The sequence below is a fragment of the Mustela lutreola genome, chromosome 14, assembly GCF_030435805.1.
Source record: "Mustela lutreola isolate mMusLut2 chromosome 14, mMusLut2.pri, whole genome shotgun sequence".
NCBI classification, from domain to species: Eukaryota; Metazoa; Chordata; class Mammalia; order Carnivora; family Mustelidae; genus Mustela; species Mustela lutreola.
In genome coordinates, this window is record NC_081303.1 from 70746487 (window position 1) to 70768079 (window position 21593).

The following is a 21593-nucleotide window of genomic DNA, read 5'->3' on the forward strand; positions in this document are numbered from 1 at the left end:
GAGACCTCTGTTTAGTCACTGCTCTATTTTCTGTGTTCAGCACAGTATCTGGTGCTTGGTGGTGCCCAGTAAGGAATGCGTGCACGGTTGAGTGAACACCTGCCTGACATAGTACAGACACCTTCTTTCCTCCCCCACCAGAGTTTCTGTATTTATGAGCTGTATTAACAGCTCCTACACCCCAAACCACACAGCTTTGGGTGCTGCATTTGATGGACCTTGATGTGAAAGGTGGCTTCCTGCCCCAACACGCGGGTGGTTTCCTTTATCTGCTGACTGAGCTCATGAGGTGAATGCTTTTTCTGCACATGGATTTGGAAATGTTCCTACTGAGAGTCCAGGCTTCAGATCTATCTTCAGTCCAAGCCCAGTATCCCTGGGCTTGATTTTAGTCACTGGTTTAAAAAGAGGGAGGGAGGGCTGATTCTCATTATTTCACCATTCAGACTGGCTTAGAGGAGAAGGGGTGGGCACAGATGCGTTCTAAACCCTGCAGGCAGCCAGGCCTTAGTCTCCCCTCCTGATCTTTGCCTGCTCTGAAGCTCCCCCAACCTCAAACCACCCACTCTGAGGCAGAGTAATCTTTTCCTCTGATCACCACATTTTAGGGGCTTCACTCTTCTTCCCACCTCATTCTCACCTGGAGGAGTCACTTTCCGTCTTCTCCCACTGCACGCCTCCCACCCCCAAGACGGGGGGTCTCAGAATTTCCCCTCAACTCCTCACAGTGGGTCGCACCTCTTTATACTCGCTGAACACTTATTTAAAATTTCTTCCGCTCCATTATGTAATACATCCTTTCTCATTAAGGAACTTTCAGAAAATTAAGATAAGCCGAAGAAAACCAAGCCACTGAAGTTATCACCTGCCCCACAAAACCCAGCTTTCGTATTTTGATGTTTTTTCTCCTAAATTTTTCTTTGCATTGATGTTTTAAAAACATGGTTGTACTCATACAGCACATTAAATTTCACTTTGTACTTTCCTTCACTCGTGATATTGTAGGGCAGGGAAAGTAATCTTCTCTGTACCTTCCTAGATTCTGTGGCTAAGACTCTCCACCTCCCATAACAAAAGATTAACAAGAGAAAAAAAAAAACACAGAAGTTTAATAACATGTATGCCTCCTGTATACTATGTAGAGATACCCAGGAAACTGAGTAAAACTCCCTGAAATGCCCCAAGCCACCATCTTAAATATCATCTTCAGCTAAAGGCAAAAGGAAGGTGTTTTGAGGGGGAAGCTTTTTCTGGGAAGTTATCAGGAAAAGGACAGTAAAGAGTGTCATTGTCAGGTAGTAAGATTCTTTTATAATTCAGATTCATCCTTCTTTTTCTAATATAGGAGGGAGACACCTGTACATTTGGAGATTTCCTTTGTAAATGTAATTGTCCCTTACAAAAGAGACAAAAGATCTTCTGCATCTGTTGTTTCTTTAAAATAATCAACTGAACATAACCCTTATGATCAAGAGGCATATTTTGGGCTGGCACTCTCCACTACCCTTCAGTCATTACACTTTCTAGCTTTATAACCCGTAATTCCTAACATCTGTGTCTCGTCACCTTTCCCTGTGGTTAGAGTCTTAGGTAGTTTCATAGAACATCACTATAACATCACTATAACAAATGGCAAAGTAATAAATAGTTTTGTATGTAAATCTCATGGTGTCTTTTTGAGACAATATGATTTTCCATCCCATTCTTGCCCAGGAAGCATTGTTTTTAAGTTCTTTCAACACAAGAAAATAAACTCCCAATTTCTCTCTCTCCTCCTGCCCCCTTTGCTATAAGCCAGTGCTGACACAAATTTCTAGGTCCAAGGGAGAAGGGGGTGGGATTATGGACATTGGGGAAGGTATGTGCTTTGGTGAGTGCTGTGAAGTGTGTAAACCTGGTGATTCACAGACCTGTACCCCTGGGGATAAAAATATATATGTTTATAAAAAATAAAAATTTAGGGGCGCCTGGGTGGCTCAGTGGGTTGAAGCCTCTGCCTTCGGCTCAGGTCATGATCCCAGGATCCTTGGATCGAGTCCCACATCGGGCTCTCAGCTCAGCAGGGAGCCTGCTTCCTCCTCTCTCTCTGCCTGGCTCTGCCTACTTGTGATCTCTGTCAAATAAATAAATAAAACTAAAAAAAAATTAAAATTAAAAAAAAAAATTTCTAGGTCCAAGACGGACCACTTCTGTCCAAGGTGCCATGTAAGCAAACCAAAAGTTGCATAACTTTTATGTTCCTGCAAATGCTCTGTTTGATCAGAAATCCAGTGGTATTTCCAGCCCACTAATCTCCAAATGCCAAGCCAACCTGGGACCTTTTCATTCCAAAGGAGTCTGATTTTGTGGCTCTAGTCATTCAGATATTTTCTGTTTTTCTCTTCTTCGTTCTTTTTTTTTTTTTTTTTAACTATGTGGTTTTTTTTTTTTTTAAGATTTATTTATTTATTTATTTGACACAGAGAGAGTGATCACAAGTAGGCAGAGAGGCAGGCAGAGAAGGGGTGGGGAAGCAGGCTCCCCGTGGAGCAGAGAGCCTGATGCGGGTCTCGATCCCAGGACCCTGGGGTCATGACCTGAGCTGAAGGCACCCAGGCGCCCCTCATTCTTTATTTTTGATCTTACAAAGTCTTCTAGCCTTCTGCCCCATTTTGCACATCTCCAAATGGAGACTGCCCCCTTCATGAAGCGTTTAATAAAGCTTGTTTGTATTATCTGCATTTTGTTAGTCATTTTTTTAACACCATTGAAGGGGAGCAGAATACACCAGCCCAAAATATATCACCCACGCTTTGGCATGTGCATTATTTTGAAGTGAAGTCAATCAAGACCCAGCAAACTCACGAAAAGATTTTTGCCTCTCCATTATTACCTAATAACATTTAGAAAGGGAGTCTGAACCAGAAAGAGAGCCACTACCAGAGGTAATGTTTTCATCTGAGAGACTTAGCTGCCTGGCAGGGCAGACACCATATGTAATACACTTGGTCTTCTCATTCTCCTGTGAATCGTGTTCCTCCCCTTTGAAATCTCAGACCTCTACCCCTTTCCTTAGTTCAAGATGGTATAAAACCCTTAATTGCCTGAGAAGTTTTGAGTCTCATATTTTTTATGGGGCTCTCATACATATAAGATCAAGATTTTTGACTTATTAATCTGGCTTTTGTCAATCTAATTATTATACCAGCCAAAGAACCTAGAAAGAAAGAAGAGAAAATTTCTCCTCTCTTCTCCAGACACCTTCTTTTAAGGGCTGATTCTTCATTTTAATGCTTCTGCATCTTATGCTAAGTTGACATGGGAAATTAACCATTTCCCCCCGTATTATTCCCTTCCTTAAGCATCATGAGCCATGTATGAATCTTCTACTACATACCATGTACTCACAGTTGTTTCATATAATCCTACATTGCAAACCTTATAAGGTTTAGAAATAAGAAAGTAGAAGTTCACAGAACCCAAGTCTTTGGCAAAGGTCATTCTGCTAGTTAGGGCTTTTGACCCAGGCCTGCATGTCTCTAAAAACTATGTCCTTTTCTCCATGCTACACCTGGGGAGGGGGATCCACCCCTCTTTTGAGCTCCATCTTCCTCACCCTCCTTTGGTGAATGATGGCTGGTAGGTAGAGTGGGCACTGGTTGTTGTTGTTGTTGTTTTTAATAGCTTTGATCACATACTGAAGTTTCTCCTTGTCTCAATTTCAACATTTGTAGAAGGGTCATAAACCCAGCTTGCCTCATGGGAGTCATGTGAGAACAAAACGACAGAATGAAACGTCACATAAAAGCAACCAGCCCTTTGCAAAGGTTGTGAGATGTGAATGGACATGGGAGAAGGCGTTTGGAAACACCGTAGAAAACTCACCTGTTGTTGGGAGGTTCGCCTTACTCAGGAAATCCCCACCCTCCTAGCCAATTGTGCCCTGCTTCCATGTTGTCTCTTCTAATGCTTTGTAAAACTTGGTCTTGCCCAAAATCCCTTGAGAAGAGTACCCAGTGCTTCTGAGTCAGTGTGTTCCCCAATCCATGAGTTACTTTCTTTTGAATGAAGGACTTCAAATAACACTGTTTCAGCTGTTTCATTTAACAGTTTACACCCCTCAGACCTAGGGCATCAGATGCCTCCCCAATATTTTCATTCAAGATGTGTTCAGAAACATATCAAAAGCAACTGTCCTCCCCCCCCCCCATTTCTCATTTCATTAAAAAGGTAAACTGTAAAAGGGAGGCAGGGATTATGTCTGTTTTATTCGCCAGACTGACCTGGCAGAGATCCTCAATAAATATTCATTAAGTGATTTATGTGACTTTAAATATTTACATATGATCACCCCTAATTCCAAGTCTTTTCAATAGATTCTAAATGTATCTTCAGGTTCACTTTCTCCGTTGAGATGGCTCTGGCTTCTCACTGGCAGCACAGAGTGGAAATGAAGCTGGGGCTGCGGTCCTTCATTGTCCTCAGGTCAAGCACACTTTGGAGTATCCATCCAGACAAAACCAGTGTTCTGCCTGGCTTCTCTGTCCTCATACACTTTGGCTCCCAAGTCCTACGGATTCACACCTGCCTCTCTGGTTATGGGGAATTTGCAGTCAGATCCGCTGCTAATGCCCACAGAACTCATTCATGATAAACCAATTTCATGAGAGCAGAGAGCACACCCGAGCAAAATCAGTGTAAGCTCAGCACAGTACCAGGCACATTGGTAATGAGTTAGTTAAGGAATCCATTTCTGGGGACTACATCTGCTTTTTCTGGAAATATCTGTCATTCCTAGGTTCTCACTCTTTTGGTCACCAGACTCTTGGTCTAGTCCTATCTCCAAGCCCTGGAATGGGAGTTGTCATTCCTACGATCGGACAGTGAATGTACATTTCAATAGAGATACTTTTAAGCCTCTTCCTTGGGACTGGCTGATCAATTCACAGTAACATTTCCAGGAAGAGACCGTTACACATCTGGGGGTTGAGGAGATTTCTCAGGAGTGAATGGAATTAGGAACTCAAATCTGAAGGAGCATAGAGGATAGTTATTCTGGAAGGAAGTCAGTGTTCTTCATTCTTCCTCAGTATTTCCAGTCAATTCAGTGATTTATTTTTCTTTGAGGCGAGGCAGAAGGGACGCACTGCTGTTTAGATGACATTCTTATAGGCAAATAACCTTGGTGTGTCTGGTGATGTGAGTGGAGACTGGGGTTGCTCCGTCTGTTAGGCAGATAGGAAGATGCAGGTTGCTGGAGGTGAGAGGGCGCTGGATCCCACCAGGAGACCCCACCATCCCAGACACCCTTCCTTGCTAAGGTCATCCAACCCAAACCTCCCGCTGTAGAGATACTGTTACTTAAGGTTAAATCACATTTACTTTTTTGAACGCTTTATGAACTGAACTTTACTTCCAATAATCCTATTATTTTCCCCATTACTATGCAAACTGCTTTACTCATTCTTGATTTTTCTGACCTGGTTGGAAGAGGAGACAGGAAGGTATCACTATTTCTGCCAGGTATGATCTGTGAGGGAATAAGCTTTAAAACTTAGCCCATTAGAGGCGGCTGGGTGGCTCAGTAGGTTAGGGCCTCTGCCTTCGGCTCAGGTCATGATCCCTGGGTACTGGGATCGAGCCCCGCATCAGGCTCTCTGCTCCACAGGGAGCCTGCTTCCTCCTCTCTCTCTCTCTCTGCCTACTTGTGATCTCTGTCTGTCAAATAAATAAATAAAATCTTAAAAAAAAAAAAACAAAAAACTTAGCCCATTAGTAGTCTGGGGAGAGGATGCAAACCAGACGTAACATAGCTAGATCACAAAGAAAAGTATTAAAAATCTCTCTTGCCTCCAGCTTACTGGTAGCTCAGAAGCAAGCTGGAGTTGTCTCCCCAGCAATCTCTCCCTTCTGAGGCACAGCCTGAGCCATGGGCTTTTCTCCATCCAAATCCTCAGGACCCTACTGATTTTCTTGATCATCTCTACCTAGGACCTCTCTCCCTGTCTGTTTGTTCCATATTACTCCATTCGACTCATAATTCTCACTTATTCCATATATTCTTGTATAACCCTAAACAAAGGGAAAGGGAATGTGCCGGGGAAATTTTAATACCAGAGAATACAAGATCGCTGGGGCCCGACACAGTTTCAGCTAAGCTCGAACCAGCAAAAAGGATGAGACAAGTAAGGTGAATCGCGGCTCTAAAGCTTCTTACCTTTTGGGGTATTTGCACAGAGGCGTAAAGTGTATTCGCTAGTATTTGTTGACACTCTGGAATAGTGTCCTGTTAAAAAAAAGAAAAAAGCAATTATAGGTCACCTAGACAAACCCAAAGAGACGGGCAGAACCCAGGAAGGAAAGCCGAGATGGGAGGAAGAGCAAGGCGGAAGAGAGCTTCTGGCCCAGGGGTGGGAAAGGGAGGAGCTCTTGTTGGTAAGTGCTATTATGATTAGTGATAACATTTTTCCAAGAAGCAATTGCCAGATTTCTAAATTGTGTTGTGTTTAAATAAATAAAAACATGGATAATATATAGAAGTCTCATGAGCTATACGAAGCCTAAGGTGATCGAAGGATAACTTGAAGTAATATGGCTAATGTTGCAAGTAAACTTTGCTTTAGCCCGAAGGACCCTTGGAGCAAATATGTGAGGACGACTGATGGGTCAAAACAGCAAAACTGCAATGACAGCAACAGCAAAAGCAACTTCCAGGCTGGAGAAAAGTATCCTGGGTCAGTGAAGTTTCTTCCTGAACACCCAGGACAGGCCTGTGGTCTCCTGAGAGTGTGTCTTGAGCAGGGAAGAAGGAGGCTGGTGATAGAGCAATTGGTTTTGATATAAGCCAGGCTGTGTGGAGCCCAGAACAGTCACCCCTGGGAGGCAGAAAGGAGCTCTCAGGACACTAACGGCTTCAAAAGAAAGCGTAATATCTCCTCTCAGAAATGTGGTAGATCAGATATAACTTGACACACCAAGGGCTGGACTGAAGCTGGCATTCTGAGGCCCCAAAGGGCAGCTTTTATTTCTTCACTGAATGGGCCAATGTGGAAAGTGTTCTATGCCCTCTAAGGAGCAGGCCCACCTGGGGCTACAGTGATTCCTGGGGGCCCGTCAAAGTTGTCTGTCAAGGTCATGCCTCACAATTATCTTATTATTTGAGTTTCTTTAAACTTTATTCTTATGAACTTCTTTTTGAAGAGTTTCGTTTGAATTGACCATGTACTTGTTTACCTCAGCTTGGTGACCCACACCTAGAAAGCTTGAATGTGGGCCCAGAGCAACCATGGGCCCCTGAGTCTTCTCTAGATGGAAAAGGCATCTCTATAGCCCATGTTCTGACATCATAACTCAAACATCAGACCAAACACACACTTCCCTATCTGGTGTTCTTTGCAAAAGAAATTTGGCCTGTTGAGTGGCCCTTGTAAACAGTGGAGGGAAAAGAGAATTCTATAGATCACAGGGCAAGCATTACTGGCTGGGTCAGAGCCCAGGGCTCAGAACCAGAGGTCACTGACTCCTGCACGAGAAAGCATTCATAAGGACTTAGGGAGACACAGGCGTGTTGGGTTTCAAGGGCTATGCGTCCTCATATTCCATGTTGTCCAAGTCCACAGAGAAATCTCAACTAAAGCAAGGAGGGCCTTGAGAGGAAGATTAGGTCCCAGGAAAGATGGGAAAGGACTCACATTAATGCCGGTGATTGTGTCATACACCGGGGTCTCTCCAGAAGGGGGGTAGTAGTTAAGAATTTCATGATGAGTATCCATTCTCTTCTTTTCTTCAATGGACTCTGAAACCAAGGAGGGAGGGAATCAGAACGGACCCTCCTTTGATTCACCACCCCACCAGCCTACCCCTCAGAAGACCCACTTAGGGTGACCACCATGCTGGTTTCTGGGACATGGGACTTTCCATGCTAAACCCAGGGAGATCCCATAAAGAGCTGTTTACCCTGTTTACTTCACTTCTCAATTTGTGGACCAAGGCAGCCAAAGGGGAAGCAGAGAAAGTCAGAAACCCTTTCAGAGTGCGTTTGAGAGGAGGAAAGATCTTAACACCTACAGTTTATACACAACGGCTGCTTAGGTCCCTCCCTAACACTCCACATGGACAGTATCAGGGAATCTGAGAAGAAAAAAAAAAAAAAAGCAGCAATATGTAGGGATGCAGAGCATGGGGTTTGGCATGGAGAGAGACAGAGATAGCCTTCTCCAGGAGGAATGTGTCCAGACTGAGATGGGAGTAAAGAGAGGTCTCTGGAGTTGATCTGATGAGGAGGACTGGGTATGGGTTGGGACTCTGAAAGGGATAGGGATTTGGAGGGCTGACAGGACTGTGTTGGTGTATGGGACCTCAGAGTTGGAGGCCATGCCCCAGGTCTGGGGAGTGGAGTCAGTAGTGTAGGGCGTGTGTCAGTAGGAGGCCCTCGGGGGCAAGGAGAAGGGTTAGCCCTGGAGAGGGAACTGGGAGGAACTGAACTTAGGAGATAAATTATGGACTCAAGTACTCTCTTACTCCAGAACTGAGGAGGGCAGGATGACTGTGCTCTCCTTGAGGACACAGAATATGGCCTCTTCATTTCTGTACCCTTAGTGCCTAGTACCAAGCCTGACACACAGTTTAACATATGTTTGTTGAAGAAATGAGGGGGCAAATGCAGGAATGAGGCTGAAGACAAAACTAGTGCATGATCTACCTTGTCTTCTTTCTCTCCGCATAATTAGAATTACTGACACCAAGGCAACGGCGCTGAACGGGAAGACCAGCCCCAGAAGGACAAGGAACATGGAAGGTCCCGGGTCATCAGCAGCACCTTTAGAGAGAGAACAGTTGGAGACACGGGGAAGGGAGAAGAGACAGCGAGGGAAAAGTGACCCAGCTTTTGGAGCAACTGCCACCTTCCTCCCAGTCTGGTGACTTCCCAGGAGCCCTCAGTTTTCATGGGCTATTCCCATTCAGACCAGGAGCTGAAGAAGGTATAGGTCCCCAGACAGAAGTTTCTAGAGAAAAAGGGGAAACAGTCACCTTCACAGAGCTTCCAGGCAAAGACAGGGTTTGAAGAATTGCTGCTGATGGGGTTCCTGGCCACACAGATGAAGGTCATGCCCCTTTCTCCCAGCCTCCAGGATATGGGTAGGATGGAGCCAGTATAGGACTCATTGGCTTCCTGCCCCAGGGACTCCCAGCTGTAGGTCACATCCTCCCCTCCTTGGTCCATGAAGCATGTCAAATTAGTCACACAGGTGCCATTCTTGTTGTTCTGCAGACCCATGGTAACTTTGGGCTTTGACAGGTGCTCTGCAGAAGAGAATTGGACAACCAAGGGTAGAAACTATGCCTTTTCTGAATTATTCTTGCATACCTTGGACCTGAATCTCTGGGGGTGCTACAGAGTGGAGAGAAAGAAACAATTCAGAACAGAATTCTGATTCTTATCTGGAAAAAAGAACTGTCTAGGTTGGCTTTCCCACAGTTATATATAAATAACAGTAGCAATAGAAATAATAATAATACAACAAGAATGCAGCTGCCATTTTCAAAGCAAAGCTATATAGCCAGGCTCATGCAGATGTATTTTAGATGTGAGCTAATTTTTTTTAATTTTTTATTTTTTATAAACATATATTTTTATCCCCAGGGGTACAGGTCTGTGAATCACCAGGTTTACACACTTCACAGCACAGATGTGAGCTAATTTTATCTTTTTTTTTTTTTTTTTTTAGAGGCTCCCTATTCCTTGGTCTTTAGGTTTCTTTGAAGAGACTTTCAGTTTACTCTCCAGAAGAGAATAGTCTGGGAATAATATTTCTGGCCCTCTCTTTCTCATGCTCACTGTTCTCCCTGAGAGGATGAGCAATTGGTTCGTTGATGAGATGTTGAGTCTGACATCCAACATCCTTTCTTTATTATTACCTTCTCTACTCTGAGAAAGTTAAGATTTCTGTTTAAAGAAAAAAAATTAAAAAAAAAAAAAGATTGCAGTTTAAATGTGGTTTGCTACCTCCCCCCCCGCCCAGCTGACACATGCCCTCTGTTCCTTTCAACTATGTATATATGGAAGACACACCTGGATCAAGGTACATGGCCTACCTCTTCAAGGCAAACCTGGAGGCCCATCTCTGGCTGTCCCTGATCCTACTGCTTGGTGTGTAAGACAGCTATTCCTGTAACTGGTTGAGTAATTATTTTGTAAGGTTATCTGAACTGAATGGGCTCCAATGTCTAGAATTGGGGGAAAATATTTCTCCTATCTAGCTTCACCAGAAAAAAAATAAAGCTGATATTTTTATCTTCCTTTTGATTGCTGTGTTTTCCCTACCCATAGGGAAAGAGGTGTAGTTGATGTTTATATGCAATAATCTTTCTAAAATAAGTATCACCTTCCTCCCCACTATAGATATGAAAATGAAGTTTCACAGAGTTTAAGTAATCTGGCTAGCACCATGCACTTAGTAGGTAGAGAAGCCAACATTTGACTTGTGTGATCCCTGCTTCCCATATCACTCATCCTCTACACTGCACTGCCTCTTGGCAGAACCTCTGAATAGGAAGGGGCCTTAGGAATCAACTACATTTGCTTCATCCATGCAAGACTTCCCTCTTCTACATTCTTGCCAAATGTTTACCCAACCTTTGCTTGAATATCTCGAATATCAGAGAGTCAACCACTTCATGAAGTCAGTCATCCACATTTAGAACTGATTCTGCTCACCATAGACACGCAGCCTATACTGCTGGATGAAGGGCTCTTCCATGGAAGAGCCGTAGATAAACACGCTGTAATCACCCGAATCACTCTTATCCAGTTTGCCGAGCTTCAGGGAATAGTTTCCACGTAGATAGTCCATCCTTTCCTTGTTATGACTCTGGGTAACTATAACATTGGTTTGGTTCTCTGGTGTTTTTGGCTGTATGGTAATGAGAGGGGTTGTGTTGAAGATCCAGACAAGGGTTTCAATCTGAATTCTTGGGGCCTTCAGAGGGAAAGTCACAGACCCACCAAGGTCACCGACCAGGTCCTTCAGAACTCCAGAGGTTACTGGCCCTGCAGACACAGAGAACCATAAAGTAAACCTAGGTCTCTGCCCTTGCCACCAATTACTCACCTACTTTGGGTGCTGGGAAGGTCCCAAGAAACCTTCTGGGGCCAACCCAACCAGGCCCTGGGAAGCCCTTTGAAACCTCACACAAAGGCAATAAGGTCAGAATACTTTGCCAGGGGCTCCTGGGTGGCTCAGTGGGTTAAAGCCTCTGCCTTCAGCTCAGGTCATGATCCCAGGGTCCTGGGATCAAGCCCTGCATTGGGCTCTCTGCTTAGCAGGGAGCCTGCTTCCTACTCTCTCTGCCTGGCTCTCTGCCTACTTGTGATCTCTGTCAAATAAATAAATAAATAAAACCTTAAAAAAAAAAAAAGAAAGAATACTTTGCCTGAAAGGACTGCAGGTGAACCCGCCCTTTCCCAGAGACCTCAGGCTGGAAGATCTCATGCTCTGAGGTAAGTCATGAGGCCCACCTCCATCTTGGACAAGTTCCTGTCGGGGGACAAGTGGTGAGGTTATCGTCCAAACCCCCCTTTGGACTCCCAGATTGCTCCTGGGAGAACTGATTTTGCTGCAGATGCAGAAACAGCAGCTTGTCTGATGAGGGAGGGTAGGGGGTGGGGGGAGCAGTAGTTCTCAAGCAGAGATCAGGACACTGGGAAGGGAGCTCTAAGTTCTTAATGATAACAATAGCTGGGAAGCTTGTAGGTGTTTCATCTTCTGCTTTATGATAGATGAGAGTGCATTTGAAATCATCCCCTAGTGAGGTTCTCCTTCACTTGAATTTCAGTGTCCTTCCTTGAGTGGAAAGGCAAAAGAGCACTGGACGCTCTGTAGGATGCCTAGACCGACTTATGATACTCACCCCCAAATATTAAGAGTTGTAGTAGGGGTTCACTTCCCCAAGAAATTTTTGTCTCACCGTAATCTTAGTTCAAAAAGTATGACCTATGAACAACCACCACTGGTTATGTGGTTCCAGGCAGAAAACAGTAAGAATGGCTGTGGGAAAAGCTTTCAGAAGTGGCCCATGGAGCATTTCCAGTGAACAACTGTGGGGGATGAGTCTTCTGCCTGTTAAGATCTGAAGGACAGACTTGGGATAGTACAGAGCAGAAAGGAAATTTAGAGGTACACAGTCAGTAAGAGGCAGAGCTCACATCAGTACTCACAGGATCGAGTTCCCATCCATCATCGCTTACAAATGAGAAAAACAAACAGCAGAAACTGAGAAAGTGTTCAAGGATCACAAATAGTGGCAAAACCAAAACCAGAACCCAAGTCTTCTTAAAGGTGTTCTCCATACAAGTACAAAACCCAGTTATTTTCCATTTTACCTCTTAACATAATGCGTCATGCTGAAATGTCTAAGAGTAATTTTATTAATTCCATCATGGAAAGCACAAGAAAGAAAGAAAGAAAGCACAAGAAAGAAAGAAAGAAAGAAAGAAAGAAAGAAAGAAAGAAAGAAAAAAAAGAAAAGAAAACCTTTTTAAGTCATTTCCATGCCCAAGGTAGGGCTCAAACTCACAACCCTGAGTTCAAGAGTCATGCTCCACCAACAGAGCCAGCCAGATGACCCTGGAACATCTTTTTAAAATCCAATAAAGCAACCAAGCTATAGGATCCCGACAGTTGTATTATAACGAGGCAGCTGTTGGGCTGCACTCTGACTTTTGTAGGCTGTATTCACTTTTGCCTTCATCCATAAAAAATATTAAAAATTATACTTTATGACTGCATTGGTATAAAAATGAATGTAATGCCAGCTGGATTCATTATTACACATTAATTATTTTTATTATATTTATTTTTCTTCGGATTCTGAAAGAAATTCAAATAACTGTGGGCCCCGGACACTGTGGCTAATTGGCCCTGTGTGATTGACCAAGCATCCTGGTTCTACTTGATGTCAAATCTTGGTCTGTTACCATATATTTTTAATTGAAATACAGTTGATATATAATAATTATATTGGTTTTATGTGTACCACATAGTAATTCAACAATTCTATACATTATGCAGTGTTCACCATGATAAGTGTAGTCCCCATACTAAGTTATTACAACATTATTTTTTTTCAAAGATTTTATTTATTTATTTGACAGAGACAGAGAGATCACAAGTAGGCAGAGAGGCAGGCAGAGGGATGGGGAAGCAGGCTCCCTGCTGAGCAGAGAGCCCAATGTGGGGCTCCGTCCCAGGACCCTGAGATCATGACCTGAGCCGAAGGCAGCGGCTCAGTCCTCTGAGTCACCCAGGTGCCCTTATTACATTACTGACTCTATTCCCTGTGCTGTACTTTTCATCTCTGTGACTCACTTATCTTTTTTTTTTAATTGTGTTATGTTAGCCACCATATAATATATCATTAGTTTTGGATGCAGTGTTCCAAGATTCATTGTTTACGCACCATTCCCAGTGCTCCATGCGATCCGTGCCCTCCTTCTACCCACCGCCAGGCTCACCCATCCCCCATCCCCCTCTCTTCTAAGACCCTCAGTTTGTTTCTCAGAGTCCACAGTCTCTCATGGTTCGTCTCTCCCTCCAACTTCCCCCCCATTCACTTTTCCTTTCCTTCTCCTACTGTCCTCTGTGTTATTCCGTATGCTCCACAAGTAAGTGAGACCATATGATAATTGACTCTCTCTGCTTGACTTATTTCACTCAGCAGGATCTCCTCCAGACTGACTTATTTATCTTCTAGCTGGAGGTTTGTACCACTTCATCCTCTTCACCTACTTGATTCATTCCCTCACCACCTCTTCCCTCTGGCAACTACCAGTTTGTTTTCTGTATTTGTGAGTCTGTTTCTGGTTTTGTTTGTCTCTTTTGGATTCCACGTACGAGTAAAATCATATGGTAGTTGTCTTTCTCTGTCTGACTTATTTCACTTGGGTCCATTCGTGTTGGAAATGGCAAGACTTCATTCCTTGTGATGGCTGTAATATTCCATTGTGTGTATATACACGATGTCTTCTTTATCCCTTCATCTACTGATACACACTTGGGCTGCTTCCATATCTTGGCCATCCTAAATAATGGTGCATTAAACACAGGGGTGCATATTTCTTTTTGAATTAGTGTCTTTGTATTCTTTGGGTAAATACCCAGTGATAGAATTACTGGATCGTATGGTATTTCTATTTTTAACTTTTTGAAAAAACTGTTTTCCACAGTGGCTGCACCAATTTACATTCCCACCAACAGTGTGCTAGGATTCCCTTTTCTCCGTACACTTGCCAACACTTGTTATAGTCTTTTGGATACTAATCATTCTGACTGGTATGAACTCATATCTCATTGTGGCCGATTTGCATTTTCCTGCTAATTAGTGATGTTGAGCATCTTTTCATGTGTTTGTTGGTCATCTGTATGTCTTCTTTGGAAAAGAGTCTATTCTGGTTCTCTGCCCATTTTTTTTTTTTAAAGATTTTTTATTTATTTGACAGAGAGAGATCACAAGTAGGCAGAGAGGCAGGCAGAGAGAGAGAGAGAGAGAGAGAGAAGAGAGGAGGAAGTAGGCTTCCTGCCTAGCAGAGAGCCCGATGCAGGACTCGATCCCAGGACCCCGAGATCATGACCTGAGCCAAAGGCAGAGGCTTAACCCACTGAGCCACCCAGGCACCCCTCTCTGCCCCCATTTTTAATTGGATTATTGGGAGTTTTTGGTGTTGAGTCTTACCATCATATTTTCTACCACCCTGGCACTGATGCAACTCATTCTCCTTCTAGCAGACCAAATTCCTGTCCTGGCCTCTCCAATTATCCAAAATTGCTTCAGTAGGGGTTTCTTTCTTTCTTTCTTTCTTTCTTTTTTTTTTTTTTTAAAGATTTTATTTATTTATCTGACAGAGATCACAAACAGGCAGAGAGAGAGGAGAAAGCAGGCTTCCCACGGAGCAGAGAGCCCGATGTGGGGCTCGATCCCAGGACCCTGGGATCATGACCTGAGCCGAAGGCAGAGCCTTTAACCCACTGAGCCACCCAGGCGCCCCGACTAGGGATTTATTTCTATAGTTCCTTTTAAAACTCAACTACTCCGTCAATAGTCCCCAATATAGATACTATATATTAAGGTTGTTTCTGTGCCAAACATTTATTATAAAGATTATGCCCAATACCTAAAGCAATCCTAAAAACCAGGACTCTTACTCCTTTTACACAGACATCAGCCACCTACATAGTCCATGGGCCAAATGTGGCCTGTTGCCTATTTTGGTAAATCAGATTTTATTTGGACACCTCCACGGTCTTTTTTTTTTTTTTTTTTTTTTTAAGATCTTATTTATTTTAGAAAGAGAGAGAGTTGGGATGAAGAGGAACAGAGGGGAAGGGAAGAGACAAGTAGACTTCATGCAGAGTGCAGCCGCTGTTAGGGGCTCTATCCCACAACCCTGAGATCATGACCTGAGCTGAAACCAAGAATGGGAAGCCCAACCAACTTCCTGGCACTTGAGCCAGACAGGTGCCCCAGGAGACAGCCATGTTCTTTCATTTACATATTGTTTATGGCTGGTTTTCCACTACAAAGGCTGAGCTAAGTAGTTGTGACAAAGGTTATTGTGCTGCAAAGACTAAAATATTTACTATTTGACCCTTCATAGCACAAGCTTATTAACTCCTGATTTGATGAGAAAACTGAGATTCAAAGAAAACCTAAATAACTTTTCCAAAGGCACAAAGCTAGTAGGTGATGATTTGAGGATTTACTCAATGCCATTCTGGCTCTGGAGCTTGAGGTCTTTCCAGCCTGGCTCAGTTTGAGGGGCTTGGAGCACTATTGCCAACTCCAGCTCTCTCCCTTGCTCCTCTTCAGCAGTGAGGGCTCAGCTGTCAATTCTGAAGCCCTTGGACCTCACAGAATCTGATTATCCCTTTGTGTCTTTTGGTGGCCTTCAAGCACAAGCTGCTTTACAAGTGCCCCAGAGAAAGGGAATCCTGATGCTACCAAATGTTAACCAAGTGACTTGATAACAATTTTGGGATTTTTTTTAATTTAAAGATTTTATCTATTTATTTGAAAGAGAGAGAGAGTGCACACACATGCATGACAAGGGGGAGGGGTAGAGGGAGAAGCAGCCTCCTGGCTGAGCAGGGAGCCAGATTCAGGGCTTCACCCTAGGACACCACAATCAAGACCTAAGCCAAAGGCAGCCACTTAACTGACTGAGCTGCCTGGACGCTCCTACAGTTTTTGGATCTTAACCAAATCTTTTTGCTAAATTTGTCTCCAAGAGTACTGGCTTATCCCCTGGTAAAAGTCTTTTCTGGGGACTGATTCCTGTTTTCAAACATTTCTGTCTCCTCGCCCCCATCAGTCAGTGCATATATAATTTGGATCTCTCAAGTCTTTATTAAATCAATCTGTTAAATAATCTGATTTTTCAAAAACCCTCTCCCTTGCATCCCTAAATACTAAGGCAGGATGATTTCTAGTTGCTCTGTCTTTGATCATCTCCATGGTATGAAAGTAGTCCTAGTCCATGCTACAAAGTCAGTGTCAGTTTGAATTTTCGACGGATCCTATAATGTATGTATCCTTTTACATCAACAATAAGGTGAATATTTTGCAGTCAAAGAAAGCAGTTATTACTTGGCTCCAAGTAGCTGCAACCCTGAATTTTCACACAAGGTTTGGGAGAGATGTTGAAATCAGGGAGACAGCAAGAATATGACTTTAGTACTATAGCTGGTGTGCACACATTTAGACATGGGCAATCATTGTTTTCACTTCTTCACACATGTGGTGTGCTGTATTCTCTGAGCGAATGCCAAGACAGGTGAATTTTGTGTGAGGATATAAAAAAAGTCTCCAAATTCACTGCTCCTTGTAAGGATGAAATTGGAAGATGACCCAGTGCAAGTTGTCAACACAAGCCTAGAGGGCGTATATTGTTTCTATCATAATTATATCTTTAGGATAAATAAAGGGGTCATGAAAGAAGAAAGTAGCTCCATGCTATTCCCCAAGTGTGAGTTCAGATGATAAGAGGCAGGGTTAGCCAGTCCTAGCCAGTTTTGTTTCCTCTTCTGTGGAAAGAGTTTCCCAGACTTGACTGTGAAAAGGGATCCAGAAACAAGAGACTTCTCTCAGCTGCCCAAGGCTGACCTCAAGTCCCCCATTCTGTGATGGCTTTTCCACCTGAGGCAATCCTGTTGAGTTTTACCTTGTCTATGCAGGTCGTGTTTTCTTCACTCAGTCATTCTTTCCTCTCGCAAGAATTTATTTCGTTCCATATTTGTGCCAGGCACTGTCTAGGCGCTGAGGACATAACTAGGGAGGGATACCATCCTGACCCTTGTGCTCTCAGAGCTAGGAGACAGCCATTAAATAAATGGCTGTATGGGATATGAAAGGGGATGTAGTAGACATTTGGAGAACCTACAATACCAAAATTGAGCATGATTTGTAAGATTGGAAGACTCTAGAGAATGAGTGGCTACTAACACCCAACTACGAGGCCTGGGAGGATTGGACCCCATGAAACTCAGCTACCCTCCCACCTAGATCAGTGTAGTGAATGTCCTAACTTGTCTTTTCTGCATCCACCCCATCCTTTCCTCATTTAATAGCAGCCAACTGGGTTGGGTAAGACTGACAGGAACCCAGTTCTGGTGGTAGACTACCTCTGGCATGGTAATCAGCTCAGCAGTATCACATGACCTGGGCTGACTTACCTGAAAAACCCTGGGCTTTTGCTCTAAGACATGATGCTATGGAAAGATATGAAGCTGAGGACCAGCATCCACTTGCTCTCACCAGACAAGCAGCCAGGTCTCCTTCACCTGACCCCCAGTTTCCTTTGTACCTCACATTTTTGTTTGTGCTTTATCCTACTCTCTGCCTATCCAAATCATATTCAAGACCCCTAAAACCTAGTTCAAAGCCCTTCCCTGAATAAGTCTCCACCTTTTTCTTACACCCACTCCCTGAAATTCTACCTCAAATGTCCCTTCTTTTTCCACTTTAAATTCCCCAGAAGGAGTTATTGTCCTGGGTGGTGATTGGACATACCCTTTGTAGACCAATAGTTGATATAAAGACATTAGGTTCCAGATTACCTGGTGGTAGGCTCTGGGGTTGCACCCAGAGAAAGGTGGGGTTGGCCTCTCCTCCAGGCAGCATGGAACAGTGTAAAGAGGTAGTGCTCTGGCTTAATTGAGAGTCAGGAGACCTGGGTTCATTCTGGTTCCTCCGTAATAAACAACAAACCCTTGAAATCACTCCTTGGCTCATAAACTGATTTAAGGGCCATCATGTTTTTACCCTCAAAGTAATTCCATGGGATAGAGGTTAATTAAGCTCCATTTTATTAATGCAGACACTGGGGCTCTAAGATGCTGAGTGATTTCCCCCAAGGTCCCAAACTGGGAAATGGTAGACTTGGGATGTGGAGCTAGTTGGGTCTTTTGTGTCAGAGGCTCACATTCTTTCTACTACTTATTTACCACACTGAGTTACAGTGTTCTCAAGTCTCAAAAAGAAAAATAACCTTCATTTGTGAGGACTTGGGGTGGATGAAGGGCGAATACGGATTTGAAAGCATTTCGAGAAGTACAGAGCTTTCTGCCACACAGTAGGAGGTGGGGGGGAAGGGTGAGGAACAGTGTTATGAGACAGGCCTTGTGACGGCTTCTCATTTTTAATTCTCATTTCCCCAAGGAGGGCTAGAAGTGAGAAACAGATTTCCCAAAATTTCTTTGGATGGCTTCTCAGCAGGATGAGCTTTTCAGAAGGTGGTCTGGAACCTAATGCCTACAAACCATTCACTGGCTAATTCACGGCAAAACACTGTCCAGTCACCATGCATGGTGAGATCTCCTGCAGCAAGCATTCCCTGCCAACCTGCCTTTGGAGGTGGAGGGACCTGGAGCTGGAGACCCTCTGTCTTCTGCCCCACCCAAGACTCAGATATTTTGGTATTAAAAGAGTCAATCCTAAGATACCCTTCATAACAGGAAGGTAAACACCTCCTCCCCTTTACCACCTCCTTTTCCTCTGGGTTATCACCTCTTTCCCTCACCTGCTCCCCCCCACCCAACAAAACTCAAGAGTTGATTGGAGGTAAGGATCCATATTAAGAGGAAGGGACATCATCAGTACAGCAAGAATTAAGGGATGGTACCAAGGAGGAAGACTTCAGGGTAAGGGAAGGTGTAAAACTCACTTCCTGCTTGGTGGCCTGGTCCCCAAACAAGTCTCCAAAGATGCAGTGTCTCCATTAGAATGTATCAGCATATCATAGCATCCTCTTCATGGAAACAAGAGCACCTCAGAGCTGGAAGAGGTCTTAGGGACTACTTAGTCCCATCCCACTTCACAGAGGAAGAGACTGATACTCCAAAGGTCATGGTGACATGCTCTAAGTCAGTGGAGCCAGGACTCCTAAGGCAGGGCTTCCTAAGCTATGCCCCCAACACCCCTGAGATCTGTAACACTGCCTCAGTGTATTTCTGAAGAGCTTAAGAAGGAGCAGGGGGAGATGAGTGAGAGGCAGAACAGTAGGGAGTTTGAATGTGAATGTGTTGTGTTAGGGCATGAGTGTTGGCAAAGGCATGTGGCATATTGGGAGGTTTGCAAACCTCTGTTCCCTGTGTATCAGTCTTGGTACTGATTTAAACTTCTCTTTCTGTGGCACAGTAGTTTCCAAAACTGGTTTTTTCTTTCTTTATTTATTTTTTTTTAATTTTTTTTAAGATTTTATTTATTTATTTGACAGAGAGAGATCACAAGTAGATGGAGAGGCAGGCAGAGAGAGAGAGAGAGAGGGAAGCAGGCTTCCTGCTGAGCAGAGAGCCCGATGCGGGACTCGATCCCAGGACCCTGAGATCATGACCTGAGCCGAAAGCAGCTGCCCAACCCACTGAGCCACCGAGGCACCCCTGGTTTTTTCTTTCTTAAGCAAGAGTTAGTTTTGATGAAATGAACTCTATGCAGAATCAAACACGTTACTGTATAGCATCAAAGCCTCTCTGATGGAAAAGGAGTCCCCTAGCTTCTGCCCTATCACCCGTCCCCATCTCTCGCCCCCTATACTTTCTTTAAGCTCTTCAGAAGCACAATAGAAACACAATAAAGAAAAGATAAAGGGCAATCTTGGACTCCTTTCATCCATGGGAAGTGAACCGCGTAGCCTCTCCATGGAGCAGGGCACACACATGTGTGCCTGCTGCTCATAGTTGAGGTTTCAGGAGACAGCTGGGATTTTCAAGAGCTCTGCTGTGTACTCCCCCACTTCACCATGAAGTTCCACTTCTGATCACTATTTCTATTCAGGGAGTGATTTTTAAAACGAGAAACCTATTCTAGGACCACCTGCTTAGAACCAGGTGCTTCCTAAATATACAAAGTTCTAATGAACTCAGGAAGGGCAACAGTCTTGCTGAACACTCAGTGAGGCCAGGTTGTGGGAAGGAAAGGGTTAGGAGTATTGACTGACTGTGTGGTCTTGGGCAGGTCACTTCAGGCAGGCTGGGGCACACATAAACATACCAACCAAGTCCTCAGAGGGAGATCTCATGGTGGTACCCATGAGTTTGATGAACAGAGAGAATTCCCAATTTACAGGGCTCCAGGTCCTATCTGAGAGCCAGGAGGGCAGCAAAACCTTCAAAGACTAAAATCTTTGTGACAGGAACAGAAAATTCCTCAGTCCTTCATAGTATTAGACATAAAGTACCTAGAGTATAAGGTGGTTTTCTAAGTAGAGACTAACTGAATTGTTCAGACTAAGAGAGAAAGTTCAAATGTTTCCTTCCACTAATATCATTGTTACACATAATCATTTAAAATATTTTTCTAATATATTTCTAAATAAATACTTACAAATATGTTTAAGCAGAAATATTTAAAATGTATATTTATAAATAAATAAATATGCACCTGTATGATCTCATTTTGGTTTTAAAGTTGCCCTCAAAGGAAAGGAGGGCTAAGGCTCAGGGAAGATAGCATTCTTTATTTAATTCATGACAGAATCTAGATTAGAACACAGGTCAGTCTGCTTCCCAACACCCTTTCTTTCAGCCCTTCCTTTCCTAGGACAATCAGAATGGAAGTCTGTCTTCAGATTCATTCTTTATCTCTCCTAGTTTCTTTATGTCATTCGATTTAGAAACCACAGATTATAAAAAGATACGAAGTAGCAGAGCTTCTTGAGTTGGGTCAGAGTCCCAGAGTGGACCCAGAAGCCTGGAGATATACCTCAAGATGGGGAAGGCAGTCAGGAGAACAGGGAAATCTGAACTCACCTGTGAACTGGCAGAGGAGAAGGATGAGAAGGAAGCATGCTCGGGGACCAGGCATGTTGTTCTCTAGACGACAGTCACTAAAATGTGTTACTTCCTCTCACAGTACTCACATATCTTTCACAAGTAGCATTTTTGCTAAGTAGGAGGGGTCATGAAATCACAAGTCAAAGTGAATGGTCTATAATTTTTTCCAACGTTTACCTCACTTGTTAATTGTAGGTGGTCAATAAAGGATGGAAAAATTGAGCGGAATCTCAAAAGTGATGAAGCCCTCCATTTTACAGATAAGGAAACACTGGCTCAGAGATGCTAAGA

The 21593-nt window shown here is 43.7% G+C and overlaps 1 protein-coding gene across 2 annotated transcripts; it reads right to left on the bottom strand.

Annotated features, from left to right (window-relative positions):
• Positions 1-4226: 4226 nt before the first annotated feature.
• SLAMF7 (SLAM family member 7) lies at positions 4227-21388 on the bottom strand. Of its 2 annotated transcripts, none has more exons than XM_059146928.1 (7): positions 21279-21388; positions 10697-11029; positions 9010-9282; positions 8681-8797; positions 7671-7774; positions 6197-6265; positions 4227-4571 (listed from the first exon to the last, which is right to left on the bottom strand). In XM_059146928.1, the coding sequence occupies exons 1-7, from the start codon at positions 21331-21333 to the stop codon at positions 4527-4529; spliced, it is 996 nt and encodes a 331-aa protein (XP_059002911.1). In that variant the 5' UTR covers positions 21334-21388; the 3' UTR covers positions 4227-4526. The 2 variants fall into 2 exon arrangements, with proteins under 2 accessions (XP_059002911.1, XP_059002910.1); XM_059146927.1 differs by having other exon boundaries at positions 4227-5204.
• Positions 21389-21593: the final 205 nt, after the last annotated feature.

Coding starts and splice junctions, on each gene's coding strand:
- SLAMF7 (XM_059146927.1), bottom strand. CDS start 21,333: ATGCCTGGTCCCCGAGCATGCTTCCTTCTCATCCTTCTCCTCTGCCAG. Junction 7,775..8,680: donor GCGGAGAGAAAGAAGACAAG/GTAGATCATGCA, acceptor CCTTGGTTTCAG/AGTCCATTGAAGAAAAGAAG. Junction 5,205..6,196: donor CTGTGCAAATACCCCAAAAG/GTAAGAAGCTTT, acceptor TCTGCCTAACAG/ACGGAGCAACCCCAGTCTCC.